The sequence below is a fragment of the Peromyscus californicus genome, unplaced genomic scaffold (genome assembly GCF_007827085.1).
Source record: "Peromyscus californicus insignis strain IS unplaced genomic scaffold, ASM782708v3 Scaffold_5__1_contigs__length_169319896, whole genome shotgun sequence".
NCBI classification, from domain to species: domain Eukaryota; kingdom Metazoa; phylum Chordata; class Mammalia; order Rodentia; family Cricetidae; genus Peromyscus; species Peromyscus californicus.
In genome coordinates, this window is record NW_026294573.1 from 27486077 (window position 1) to 27500281 (window position 14205).

General features: G+C 49.1%; 1 protein-coding gene across 3 annotated transcripts; it reads right to left on the reverse strand.

Annotated features, from left to right (window-relative positions):
- Positions 1-829: 829 nt before the first annotated feature.
- Positions 830-14205, reverse strand: Tmem35b (transmembrane protein 35B). Of its 3 annotated transcripts, XM_052715043.1 has the most exons (5): positions 14067-14205; positions 12441-12621; positions 10914-11177; positions 7306-7855; positions 830-5581 (listed from the first exon to the last, which is right to left on the reverse strand). In XM_052715043.1, exons 1-3 carry the CDS (start codon positions 14169-14171, stop codon positions 10999-11001), a joined length of 465 nt encoding a protein of 154 aa, XP_052571003.1. In that variant the 5' UTR covers positions 14172-14205; the 3' UTR covers positions 830-5581; positions 7306-7855; positions 10914-10998. The 3 variants fall into 3 exon arrangements, 2 of the variants coding, with proteins under 2 accessions (XP_052571003.1, XP_052571004.1); XM_052715044.1 differs by lacking the exons at positions 830-5581; positions 7306-7855 and adding an exon at positions 11767-11885 and having other exon boundaries at positions 11066-11177; XR_008213498.1 differs by lacking the exons at positions 830-5581; positions 7306-7855; positions 12441-12621 and having other exon boundaries at positions 11064-11177; positions 14067-14180.

The window sequence follows — 14205 nt, forward strand, 5'->3', positions numbered from 1 at the left end:
GTTAGAACTGGGTGATGGACACAGATGCTACAGGACAGCCAGCTAGGGTGAGTGCTAGGAACGAGTGTTCTGGATAGGAGGTCATAACCCCCAGGCCTGGGATGTAGTCCCAGGAGGTGGCCTCGGGGTCAGTAAAGGACAGTTGTAGTTACAGGTTTGCAGGATTCAGAGGGGGAGACACTCCCATTCCTCAGGCCAGAAAAGAGGGAGATGGGTGTGTCAACAAATCAGCTGCAGCACACGCGCGAGCGCCCACCTTTAATGCTAGAACTCAGGATGCAGAGGCAAGCAGATCTCCGGAGTTTCAAGGCCACTATATGGTAAAGTTCCAGGAAGGCCAAGGCCACATAATAGAGAGACCTGTCTCGATAAAATAAAATAGAACAAGCTGCAAGGGGAGAGCTGTGGGGCCTAATGACAAAGGGAGTCGACCAAGCAGGTCTCTACAGAGGCCAAAGAAGTAGGTGGAACCTGAGCTGGAGAGGCGAGACTCAAAAAGGGGCAGGCAGGGTCACAGAGGATGCCTCACTGGCACACAGGCCCAAGGGGTCATATGTAAGCAGGTGCTGGCAAAGGGCAAGAGTGGTGTTGGGGACTGGTAGGATGGCTCAGTGGATAAAGTACTTGATTTACCTCCGCCTGTGTGCTGTGATGTGGGCACCTGCTCGCACACATCCTACCCAGACGTAATTTTTTTTATTTAAAGAAGGAATAGTGTCGGGCTGGGTTTCAGACACTTGGGCTGTGGTTGAGCTGAAGGAGAGCAGGTCAGTAGACAGGAGGATCTCATTCTCTCTGAATGAAATGAGGACATGGCTGCTCCTAGGGATGGTTGAGGAGAAGGTCTTTATTGTAGATAGGAGACAACAGCCAGAGGCATCAGGAAGAGTCCAGACTGAACATGGCCAGCAGAACAGACCAGGTCATGGGGGTTGTGGGGGAGCGGGGAGAAGAAGAGGAGAGGGACAAGAGAGGGGACAGAGAGGAACAAACGAGCGGACGGCCAAAATGGCTGGGTTATATAGGAATCAGAAGCTGAGGGGAAAGAAGCAAAGCTCGGGGTCTGGAGAGGTTTAGGATAGGAAACAGGGGGGGTGCGGTATGTGTGAGAAGTGCGAAGAGGAGCCAGAACTCTGTGACAGGTACTTGCAATGCTGAGAGAGCCGGACAATGCTTTGATGTGTTTGTTGTGGTTTGTTTTGGCTTTGGTTTTTTGTTGTTGTTGCTTATTTGTTTGTTTTTTTGTTTTCTGAGACAGGGTTTCTCTGTGCAGCCCTGGCTGTCCTGGAACTCACTCTTGGTAAACCAGTCTGGCCTCAAACGCAGAGATCCTCCTGCCTCTGCCTCCTGAGTGCTGGGATTAAAAACATGCGCCACCACACCCAGCTCCACTTTGATATGGTTAATAGGCACCTCAGTCAGCCACTTGTTCCAGGTTTCTTTGGTGCCTAACACTCTCTATGCCAGGAGCAGCTTATATCCACACCATGTCCACTCCTACGGTGGAGAGCATCCTGGGTAGGCAAAGGGAGGGACTGAACATTCCTGGCTCTTCAAAGGAGCAGGAGATCTAACCGGCAGCTACTGAAGATGTGGGCAGGTGAGTTTTCCCCTGAATTCTGGGGGAAGGAGTGTCCAGCCTCAAATCAAACAGCAACTTTGACTCCATTCTTCTCCTTTAACCGAAGGAGGGTCTTGGGTCAAATTTTTGAAAGTTTGGGTAAAGTCTGGGGACTAAGTCCCAAAGGACTGACAGTGCACCGTGGTCCAGTCTGTCATCCTCTCTCGGGTGCTTGCCTCTGGGTATCCATCCCATTCCCTCTTTCCTGAGCTGACCTGGAGGGAGGAGGGGATCCACACACACGGTAATTCTAGCCAGAGGATTTCTTTCCATTGTGTCTGACCTCCCAGAGGCAACTGACTCTCAAGTTCTTTTTCCTCCGCAGGCCAGACACAGAAGCGTAACTTGGACATTTCCCAACGGAAACTGACTACATTGCTGGGGGAAATGTTACATCAAAAGCATGAGAGTACAAGACCACAGGGATGGATGAGGCCAACGGGAATCATCTTTTATTCGGACAGAATTGAATTCAGCCTCAGGAGATTCAGCTGGCCCTGGTGTGGATGCCAGGTCATTTCTCAAAGAGCCAGCCTTGCGTGGCCTGTGGGGCTGAGCAATTCATCGGGGCGTGAGCAAATGAATTCAGGATGTTGGGGGCCTCAGCTGTCTCTTGGCCTTGGGCTGAGATGCTGGCATGAGCCAGCTTGATTCCCAAGGAAGGGTTGAGAACTGACGATACTAATTTGGTCTAGTGGTATGCTTTTGGACTCTCATTTAATTCTCCCAACAAGCAGGATGGGCTAAGTGTTGACTGATGTGAGGGGCACAGATGAGATCTTTCCTCTTCCCACTCACCAGGTTCCAAATATATATCAAAGAGTCTGAGACATCCTCAAGGAAAGAGAAATAAAAAGTTAACTCGCCGGGCAGTGGGGGCACACACCTTTAATCCCAGCACTTGGGAGGCAGAGGCAGGCAGATCTCTGTGGTTCGATGCCAGCCTGGTCTACAGAGTGAGTTCCAGGACAGCCAAGGATACACACAGAAACCCTGTCTTGAAAATCCAAAAACAGAAAGCCAGTTAACTCTGTTCATAGCTGGGAGGCAGATGTGTTCAGATCTGTGTAGAAGAATGAGGCACTGCTACAGTTTGGACCTGAAATGTCCCTCCAAGACCCCAGCAATGGCTAATCTTGGTGGTTAACTTGACACACCTAGGAAGAAGGAACCTCAGTTGAGGAATTACCAATATCAGATTGGCCTGTAGGCACAATTCTATGAGCATTTTGTCCATTGCTATCTAGCGTGGAGAGCCTTGCCCACTGTAGGCAGCACTATCCCTAGGCAGGTGGGCCTGGGCTATACAAGATGGCCAGCAGAGGGCAGCAGAGATAGCTCAGTAGCTAAATGTGCTCATCGCTCTCTCAGGACACCCACACAGTCACTCCACAGGATCTGATCCCCTCTTCTCATGTCTTCAAGCTCCTACACACATGGTACACACACACACACACACACACACACACACACACACACAAATAATTCTTTTAAAGGGATGGAGAGTTGACTAAGCAGTTAAGAGCATGTATGACTCACAATCATCTCTAACTCTAGGTCCTGGCAATCCAAGGGCTTTGTGGGCACCAGGCACGCAGTTGTTGTACATGCAGGCAAAACACTCATATGTATCAAATAAGTCTTAAAAATATAAAAGAAAGCTAGCAGAAAGAGCCTAGGACTTCGAGCCATTGAGCAGCCTTCCTCCATGTCCCTGCTTTAGAAACCATCCCTTGACGATGGATTCTAACCTGTAAGCTGAAATAAACTCTTTGTTCCTTAAGTTCCTTCTGGTCATGGCATTTGTCCCAGCAATGGAAAGTAAACTAGATCAGCCCTGTGTTGAAGGTTTGCTGCCCCATGTGGCAACACTGGGAGGGACTGTGGTTTGTATCTAAGACCTCTCCCAAGGGCTCACGTTTTAAAGATGAGCGCTCCAGCATAGTGCCCTTGGGAAATGATGGAAACCGTAAGAGGTGGGGCCGAGTCAGAGGTTCATGATGTCGGGGATCCCTTCAAAGAGGATCGTGGGGTTCCACCCCATCCTCCCTTGTGAACTGTGCATGGGGGAAGGGTTTCCCCTAGCTCTGCTTTTCCTGCCATAGACCTGCCCATCATTACATGCTGTCTTGCCACAGATCCACAAGCAAGAGGCCCACCAAGCCATGGACCAAAATCTCCAAACTGTGAGCCAAAAGAAACCTTTCCATTTGTAAGTCGAGTCACTCAAGGATTTTGATCCAGGAAAGGGAAGCTGACTCACACAGAAGATGGGGTCTGTGTGAGTTTTAAGAGATGGGGCCTGATGGAAGGTCTTGAGGTTGTTGGCAACATGCCCTTGAAGGGGAGCATAAGATCCCCTGATGTCTGTCTTCCTGTTTCTGTTTGGCTTCCTGGCCATGAAGTGAGTGATTTTACTCCGTGATATGCTCCTCCTCCATGATAAACGCTCGCTGCCTGACCACAGCACCAAGTGCAAGGGAGCCAGATCAGTCACAGGACGAAGTTAAGTGTTTTCTCTTTGTGAGTCAATTATCTCGAATACTTGAGATGTTTGTTTATTTCTTTTTGTTTTGTTTGCTGTCCCAGGGGTGGAACCTAGACCCTTGTGCATCCTAGGCAAGTGTGCTCTACCACTCAGTTCTATCTCCAGCCCCGGGTATCTGATGTAGGAACAGAAAGTTAGCACAGCAGGACAAAAGTACAGATTGGAGAAGACAGGTGACATCACCTCGTGCTCGTGAGGGCGTGGCAAAGCAGGGAGTGCCACCTACTGTTGGTGGGGTTGTGATTGTGAGTGCATTGTTTTTGGAGACAGTAGATTAGATATTAATAATATTTAGATGTTATTAAACAACTAAACTGCACACACATCCTCTGTGACGGAGCAATTTCACTGCCAGGAATTCGCTCTACAAATTCACAAACATGCAGAGGTTTGTGAGCAAGGGCATTCACGCAGCACTGTTTGTGGCATAAACTCGTGGAAACAAATGTCCATCTAGGGGGCCCACTGAGTAAAATATGGATAACGTGATAAAAAGAACGAGCCCTGCCCGTGTAGACATGGGGAGCGGCACAAGATAAACTGAAAGCAAATTACAGAGTCTTGTGGCACGATCCCCTTTGTGGCTTTCTGATAAAAATTGCTCCTGTGCCTTTGATCGAAACGGCAAACATCTGGAATGATGCATGCACACACATAAACTACAAACCCTGGCTACCGCTGAGGGACCTTCACTCTGTATTTTTTACATTTTTCTCTGTTGCTCTGAATTACTTTCATGAACATGTGTTACTTTTAAAACATAAAGAAACAAGTTAAAGAAGGAATAAGGGACCAACGCGGGGCAATTTATCAAAAGGGGAGAGGGAATTTACTGACTTTATCACTAGGAGGCAAACTCAGTGAGAGGGCCAGGAGGGTGTAGGGAGTCGGGAGGAGCTGACAGACTTTGGCAACATGGGCTTGCTGTTCTCGCCTGCTAAAGTGGAACTCCCTGGGACTCAAACAGTTCTGTTGTAGGACTTCCAGCAACATGGCGAAGAGCAGAGAGTGGTTTCCTTCCCCACTAAGAGCAGATGGCTCAGCTGTCCAAGCACAGACGGAGGAAATGCATTATAGCCAGAGCCACGGGCAGGTATGTGCACTGAGAGTCTCCGATCAGCTGAAACGGAGTGCAGTTAGCCTCACCAATCTCCGTCCGGCTAATGGCAGGATGGAGCTCTAGCTTGATTTCCACCAAGTCCTGGCACAGGAGTCCTGGAACAGTGGAGGTGATGGCAGAGTTGCAGGCATCCTGCTAGAGTGGGAGGAGGCAATCCTAACTCTGCGTCAGGAATGCACCAGGAAAGGACAAGCTTGTAGAATCCCGGAATACTTGAGGAGAAGTTACGAGACACCAGGATATCTGAGTCCTTAAGTTTTAAATTAATGATATCCAGATGTCATTCACTCACCTGAAAATGTTAAGAATTGACATTTAAGCAGGGAATGGTGGTGCATACCTTTAACCCCAGCATTTGGGAGGCAGAGGCAGGTGGATCTCTGTGAGTTCGAAACCAGCCTGGTCTACAGAGTGAGTTCCAGGACAGCCGGGGCTATGTAGAAAAACCCAGTCTTCCAAAAATGAAAATAAAACAACAAAATAAGACAAACAAACAAAAACAAAGAGTTGGAATCTATGTCCTTCAACCCTGAATCCTAGCAGGATAATGGTAGTAGGGTGTGGCAGGCAGTACGCCAGGGCTTTCCTAGCTAGGAGACTGAGGAGGTGGAGGTGGCCCAGGTCTCCAACCAGTAGCACCAAGAAGCCATAGATTGACCACGTGTGGGCTGAGCATCTGCAGGACATCTGCCGTGGAGCCGAAGCAGCACAGGCTACTGAGCTATGGAGGAACACCGACCAATGTGAGCCAGTTCATCCCAGGGGCAGCGGCCAACACCAACATCCCTTAAACTGAGGAAGAGGTCACAGGAGGCCTAGCTACCAAAAGTCCTCCCTCACATCCCTTCCCACGTCAGTACCCTCTCCCTCTGTCCTTTCTAGGAAAGAACTCTGGAGGCAAGGCCATCCTTAAGAGAGGGCACCTGCTGCTGAGGACATGAAGGACAGGGTGGGTTCCAGAGTTCTTGGTGACAAGCTGTGGGAAATGAGAAAGAGGCCGGAGTCCCAGAGAACGTGGCTAGTTCCAACCTTGGTGACTGACTGGGAGGAGGGAGGTCCCTCACAGGGAGACTACAGGTCAGACATGTAGAGGCACAGCCATGTGATGTAAGACCACTCTGATATAAGCCTTTCAACCCTTCCCAGAAGATCAGTGGCAACGGGGTAAGGCAGAGGTGGAAGAATGGTCCTGTGCTGTAGGGACTCTGGACAGGCCTATGCGCGCTGACCTTGGTCTGCTTTGGTGAGATCTTCTCTGGGTGTGCTCCAGAGCTACCTGAAGCACCTTTGGGAGGACTGAAAAGGCTTCACAGCCTTCAGACCTCCAAGGAAGTTCTGTGTCAGACTCAGAACTTCGGATAAGAAGCAAGAAGGGCACAGGTCTGGGAATCACACACATTTATTTGCTGTGAGGTCCTGGGCTAATTTCTCAGCCTGGCAGTGACTGTCTTTGCTGCTGTAAAATGGAGGTTTAACTACCCCATGGGGATATTTGAGGAGAGAACAAGTAAAACTCTGAGTCTTGTGGCTGACACTGGGAAGAGATTTCATACCTCACCCTCTGTCCCTTCGAGGCAATACACAGATAAATGCACACACCCACACAAGCACTCCACACACAGCACAAAAATATCTAGGTGGAGCCTCACCCTCTCCCTAAGGGGTGTGCACACAAGCCAAGGTCCTCTTGCTGTTTCTGACACATACATATCCTCTCAGCTCCTGAACTCAATCTCTTTTAGTATCAAAATCTGCATGTCTGCCTTTGAGCCTATCTGCCGTGGCTCTGGTCCCTAGAAGTCCCCCACCCCCAGCCCCCGCCCCAAACCTCTCGCTATCGTGCCGTATTATTCCTTTTTGCCACTGTTCTCGTTGCTCCAGCTTGCTCTGGGATCCTGGCTTTAGGAACCTGAAGCTGAGCCAGATCCCCTCACTCACATACACCAGACTCTCCCAAGTCAGTCCCACAATGTGACGTACAGGACGGGCCCAACAGCTAGCCAGACAAGGACTCACATGTGGTAGCTGCATGCTGGGTTTGTAGGGGCACTGCCAGGACCCCAGGATCTGGGAGTGTCTTCTGGGGACGAGAGGAGGCCAAATGGCTGGAAGTTGTGCTGAGCTCTTACACTTCTGCTATGGCTTCCTGGAGCTTGGCTCCCTGGGCTCCTCAAGGCACTGCTGGGGCTTAAGATGCTTCAGCTGCTGTCAATCAAACTGCTTCTCGACACCAGGTGGCTTATCCATTCTTCCAGCACCCCCTGCCTCTCCCACAGGTGCTGGGCCAGCCCCACAGCCATGCTTTGGAGTCCATAATTACTAACCCGCCTTGGAAAACAGGATCCCTCAATGCCAGCTGCAAGAGGTTTTACTCGACGTCCTGGCTGGAGACAGGCTGGGTATCCTGGAAGGTCAGGTAATGCATGAGGCTGGAGCTCCTGGTGTATCCGCTTTCATGGGCTCTACATGCACACTGCTGGTTCTGGAAAGTAAGGAAGAGTTGATCACGCTGGGTAGGTCATCCCAGGTCTTGTGCCTGTAAATTTTCATCTTGGCAGCTGAAGCACTGGAAAAAAAAAAAAAAAAAAAAAAAAAAAAAAAACCTGAGTTCTGAGTTCTGCACTCAATCAGGCCTGAGTTCTAGTCTCCATTCCGACACATAGGCACACAGTCTTTCCAGACCCATATTCTCATTGATAGAACAAATAGAGATTGAATAATCGCATCTGAAGAGCACTTATTATGCACCAGGCTGTGTTTTCTGCCATTTTCCATATTCTGTAAGTAAACCAAGAAAAAACACACACCTTTAACACCACCACCCACCCCCGGCCTTCTTGGTGATGAGTATGGGTGAATTTTTTGTCAGTCTCAGTCCATTCTGGGAATTCCATTCTCCTTATCAGCGATTGGTTTAAGTATGGATATGTAACTTCATCGTGGCCAATTAGATACAAGGGATGATCTGGGGTTTTCCAAGAGAGCTTCCCATTCTCTATTTACCCTTGGATATTATGTGCAAATACACCGCCTGAAGCAACCGCAGCTATTCTTCAAAACTGAAGACAGTAGCCAGTACATTAAAAGCTGAAACTACATTGGTCCTTGATGTTCTCATTAAGCAGCCCAATTAACCAACACGGAAACTAAGTCATCTCTGGACCCCCTTGAGACAGGGTGGGAGGGAGAGAGTATACGAGAATGTGTATAGCACAGAGCATGTGTGAGTCAGAGGACAATCTTCCAAAGTTGCTTCTCTCCTTCCACTATGTACTTCCTGGGTGAAACTCAGGTCATCGGTAGCAATTGGTGGCAATCACCCTTATCCAGAATCATCTCGCCAGACCCCTCTTAATGTTGTGACACCGTCACATAATTTATGAACTATCTACCTATTGATCTATTTCTCCACCCTTGCTGTAGGTGGAACGTATCACTGTGCTTTCAGACACAAGAAGATCCAACGAAGAATTATAAGCTCGCCCGGGATTCGTGCAAGTGAGGGCACAGCAGGAACTACTGTTCAGTACTGAGCATGAAATAATACAGCTTTCACCTGTGTGCTCCCTAAAGCTAATATTCCTATACCCAAAGCATCTTATAGGCAGACAGCTAAAACGTGCGCAAACTCCAGCCTGCCCTACTACAGGCCTGCTGTGGGATGTCTTTCTCTATGCTGTGAATGTGTGTTGCTCTGATTGGTTGATAAAGCAAGCTGCATTGGCCTATGACAAGGCAGCTTAGAGGCAGGTGGAAATCCAAGCAGATAAAGAGAGGAGAGGCAGAGATGCCAGCCACCCAAGGAACAACATGCCAGCAGACTGGTAAGCCATGGAACATGTGGCAAAACATAGATTAATAGAAATGGGTTAATTTAAGTTATAAGAGCTAGCTAGCAAGAAGCCTGCCATATGCCATGCAATTGTTAATATAAACCTCTGTATGTTTATTTGGGTCTGAGCGGCTGCAGGACCAGGCAGGGCACAGGAAAACTTCTGACTACACAAGCCTGTAATCCCAGCTACTGGAGAGGCTGAGGCAGGAGGATTTAAGTGCAAGTCTTATTTAAGCTACAAAGTTCAAGGCCAGCCTGGGCAACTCAGTGATACCTTGTTTTGGAACAGAAACTAGGGGTCAAGCTCAGGAGTACTGTGTTTGCCTATCATAAGTGAGACTGTGAGTTCACACTCCAGAACTGCAAAATATAAATTCTTTTACCTATCTTCCCTCATGAAAGAAACATCACACCCCAAAAGGACTCCAGTGGACTCTGGCAAGGATGGTCTGAGGACATGACACTAGATGCCCTAACAGTTTTCCCATGAGTGATCACCCCCTCCTTCTCTCCCTCTCCTCCTCACCCCCATTCTCATATTCTCTCTCTCTCTCCCTCTCTCTCTCTCTCTCACACACACACACACACACACACACACACACACACACACACACAGGGTTAGACACTGCTGAGTCACTTGGCATTATCAGGAGCTAGCTGTCCCCCCACATACACTCAGGTGTTAAGGGACGTTGGACTAAGAGCCACACCTCACCATTTCGGCAGGTGCCTGTCAGCTCTACAATTGTAAAATAGAGAAATGGCAAGAAATCTCTCAAGGGACTCAGGTGAGCACAGGCAGAAATCAGACACTTACGACTCTGCAGTGTCAACTTGTAAATTTTAAAGCATGCTTTAGATGTGAATGCTTTTTGAGATAGCACCCTTATTTCTTGGGAAAGGAAATAAATATGCAGAGGCAATTTACTGTGAGTTTTACTTTAAAAAAAAAAAAAGAACAACCCAGATATTCTTCATGGGCAGGATTGGAAATAGAATAAGTAGAACACATCCTTAAAAAATATTTTTATTTTATGTGTATAAGTGTTTTGCTTTCATATATATGTGTGTGTGTGTGTATGTATATATATACATGTATATGCACATGGTACGCATATATACAGATATATGTGTGTGTATATATATCTGTGTGTCTGTGTGTACCATGTGTATGTCTGGTGCTCCAGGACGCCAGAAGATGATGTCATGTGGGTCCTGGAAACTGAACCCTGGTCCCTTTGCAAAAGCAGCAAGTGCTCTTAGCACCTCGGCCACCTTTTCATCTCAGTTCCAGGCACTCCTAGAATAGAGTACTGAAAGCCACTAACGTTGATAAAAGTAAAAGGGAATGTTGAAGAACACTGGATCTTTTTTTCTTCTGGCTTTTCTAGACAAGATTTCTCTGTATAGCCCTGGCTGACCTGGAACTCACTATGGAGACCAGGTGGGCCTCAAACTCAGAGATCCACCTGCCTCTGGCCCCTGAGTGCTGGGATTAGCGTGTGCTACCACTGCCTGGCAGAACACTGGCTCTTAACAGCAGACAATAAAACAGGCTATACTGTCTCATTTTCATTAAAAAAATTAATCTGTATATAATCATAAAAAAGTCAACAGGTACAGTTATACCAAATGAAATGATTATTTATGTATGGGGTATTAGAATTTGGGGTGGTTTTGGTTTCTTTTCTGCTTATTTCCTATTTTCACATGACATGAAGAATGCTAACACCCCACTCGAAACAGGGCAACATAGTTATGAGGGGAGACTGGGACCTAGACAAGGTACCTCTTTTACACTGAATGAATGTGGGCCTAACAAAGTGGTAGACACTGTTGTGCGACTGTTCCTGCTGTGGTAAATGCATGAAGACTCAGTTCCCAGACTTCCAGGCTGCACCAGCAATCTTCTTGCTACGGCGGCGTCTGACCACCCTCTTAGTTCGAGCTAAGAACTGGCAGGTATCCAGCAGCAACAGCAGCCCCAAACAGACAGCGGCTGGGATGTAGGTCCTCAGCGACTCTTTCAGAACCACCAAATTGAAGATGGCCCCTAGAACAGAAAGAATGAACATCCAGAAGATCCAACAACTCAAGGGTTCCAGTCCAGGCTGACCCATTCCAGCTCGGGCCCTCCCATTAAACACCCCTCACACCTCTTCCAGGAAGCAGGACAAAGAATTAGAAGCCTCAAGAAATACACGGGCCCCAGAAGAGGGGAGAGTCAAGGTGGGAAGTAGGGATATGGAAACTAGCTTTCCCCCAACTCTTTCTTTTTCTTTTTCTTTTTTTTTTTTTTTTTTGGTTTTTCAAGACAGGGTTTCTCTGTGTAGCTTTGCGCCTTTCCTGGAACTCACTTGGTAGTCCAGGCTGGCCTTGAACTCACAGAGATCCACCTGCCTCTGCCTCCCGAGTGCTGGGATTAAAGGCGTGCGCCACCACCGCCCGGCTCAACTCTTTCTTAATAATAATAATCCTACTGGAGAATTCAAAATGGGGCTCAGGGGCTTGAGGTGGAAGTGTGGTAATGATCTGAAAATGTGGATGGCTTTAGAAATGGAAAGAATGTTTTAGTGGCAATAATGTGGCGCTGGCCAGGGGATGCAAAACAGCACAAGAGTGTCTAGCCTTTGACACAGCACCTGTCGTCCTGCCCGGGCAGGTACTTCAACTGGCAGAGCTTCTGAGAGAGTGCATCCTAGAGAAATTCTCTGCCTCCTTGGTCAGGGGACTCCAGCTTTCCTGCTGGCTGCTCCCACATCTGTAAGAGCAGAGGTTCTCAACCTGTGGGTCATGACTCTATTTGGGGATCAAGTGACACTTTTACAGGGGTCACCTAAGACCACAGGAAAACACGGATGTTTACATTACGATTCATAACAGTAGCAAACATTACAGTTCTGAAGTAGCAATGAAAATAATTTTATGGTTGGGGGTCACCACAGCACGAGGAACTGTGTTAAAGGGTCACAGGAGCAGGAAGGTTGAGAACCCCTGCTCCAGGTACATATATACATTAGGTGGTGGTTGCTGCTCCACTCCCTCCAGGAAGGGAGCATGGAGAAGGAGGAGGAGGAGCTCTTGAGGTTACACTACTCACACTATGCGGCCACAGAAATGATAGGGAAAGCATGTTACTGTGTTACAATGGCCAGGATATGGTCCATGACATTTCAAAAACACCTGGTCTCAATATTATGGAAGCTATTGGTCGGGCAGGAAGTGTTCCTGGTCCCAGAGGAAAAAAAGAGGGCAGCAGTAAGGAAAGACGGCTAACTCTTTCTGTCATCCCCAGGAGACCCAGGTACCCCCTTACCCATCATGAGCAGGATCAAGAACTGGTTACTGATCACTTGGAGCGAAGGTGGACCCACGACCAGCAGCAACCCAGCCAGCACTTCCAGCCAGCCCACAGCTGTTTGGTAGTTTCTAGGATCTGGCTGGTAGCCGACCAACTTCAATGGAAACACCTCAGCAAACTGCTCGAACAAGGCTCTCTAGAGTGGCAGGGAATGCCTGTCAGCTGTGTTCCTCAGAGATGCAGTGCCTGGAGGCACCACAGAGACCACCGCTGCCTGTCATCCGCTCCCCTAACAAAGCCACAGGCCAGATGCAGGTTAAGATGAGCCTGGAGAGGAGGGGGCCACCCTATGACCTTTGGAATCAGGAGCAGACACTCCACAAGCGAAAAGGGTCACAGGTGTAGAAATGGCTTTCTCTCCTCACCATACCTCTCCATAGATGATAACCCAGCCTCAAATCCCTGGAAAGGGAACAGGGCTTGGGCCTTCTCATCTAGGGCTAGGGCCTGGGAAAGGCCGCAGATCCTTTGTGCCAGGCCTAGTTCCTCTTCACGCGGAACATTTAGAGATGGGATGGAAAGGCTCCTTAAAGAATGGTTTCCACTTTCCATCTCCTGTGCAGGTCCTGATCCCACTGTGGCACACATGAGCAACAGCCGAGGGAGTCTAAAGCAATCCATCGCACCCAGACCTTTCCCTGGGCCAGCTCCACCCTCGGGACTGCTTCCTACGGACCACCAGCAGCACTCTTTCTCCTACTCTGCACTCCAGTGTGTCTTCTGACACAATGTTCTCATCCACAAAGCTGCTCCAGAAGCCCACAACTGAGTTTTTTAATAAATCACGTTTTAAATTTAAATTTATTTTAAAATAAATATCGGGCTACATTTGACAGCCATCCTGGAGTATATGTGGCCCAAGGGCCACCGATGGGACACACTTGCAGAGAGTTTAAGCTGTCTGCCCCCCAAAAACCACCACCTCAGGTTGGGGTCGGGGAGGAGTATGCAAGCTTTGGGAGGAGGTAACAGGAGTCTTCCGCAGAGCCTGGCAGTATTGGTGGACTTTCTCATGATAAGGAACTACAGTCAAGTGACTTCCAGGACTCCATCCCATATTTCCCGGGACGCTGTGGAGTCTTGGATAGGTTAGTCTACCTTGGGCCTTGCTTGACTAGCTGTGATCTTTCGGCAAATTACATTTTACCTTCACGGCTAGCTTCCAAGCTTACGAAAGGAGATTTCTAAAGTGGTGCAAGCCGTTAATCCTAGCACTTGGGAGGCAGAGGCAGGTGGATCTCTGCAAGTTCGAGGCCAGCCTGGTCTATATTGTGGGTTTCCTGCCTCATTAGCCCCCCCCCCCCCAAACTGGAACATTGAGTGATGAGTGTAGGATGGGGAGGGGTGCTCAGTCACCTTCCCACTTCATCCTCCTGGACCCCCGGGTCCCATCATTTCTCCAGCTCTAAATTGGCCTGGGGACAGCATGCTGGGCCAAGAGTGTAAGTCCCGCCTCCTCCCACCTGGAGAAGGTGCGGAGAACGCCAGGGAAGGCCTAGGCGCCCTGGCGCCCGGAGGCAAGCAGCCCGCGGGAACCGAGCACTCCCGTCCTTCCCCGCGCGCCCCTGCCGCGCCGCTCACCATCTGTTGTGACACGGGGGCCGAGACCTGCAAGAGCTTAGCAGCCCCGGTGAGCGCGAAGAAGACGCCGAGCAGGAGACGCAGGGCGCCGAGCACGAGCGCCATAGCCGCGTATGTCTCCTCCCCCGCCCTCCGGGCC

What these genes read in the sequence shown, in the direction of transcription:
- Tmem35b (XM_052715043.1), bottom strand. Translation starts at nt 14,171, where the DNA reads ATGGCGCTCGTGCTCGGCGCCCTGCGTCTCCTGCTCGGCGTCTTCTTC. An exon ending in CCCCCGTGTCACAACAGATG is followed by an intron (nt 12,622 to 14,066) that starts GTGAGCGGCGCG and finishes CTGCCACTCTAG; the next exon opens with AGAGCCTTGTTCGAGCAGTT. An exon ending in CTTGATCCTGCTCATGATGG is followed by an intron (nt 11,178 to 12,440) that starts GTAAGGGGGTAC and finishes TTTCTGTTCTAG; the next exon opens with GGGCCATCTTCAATTTGGTG.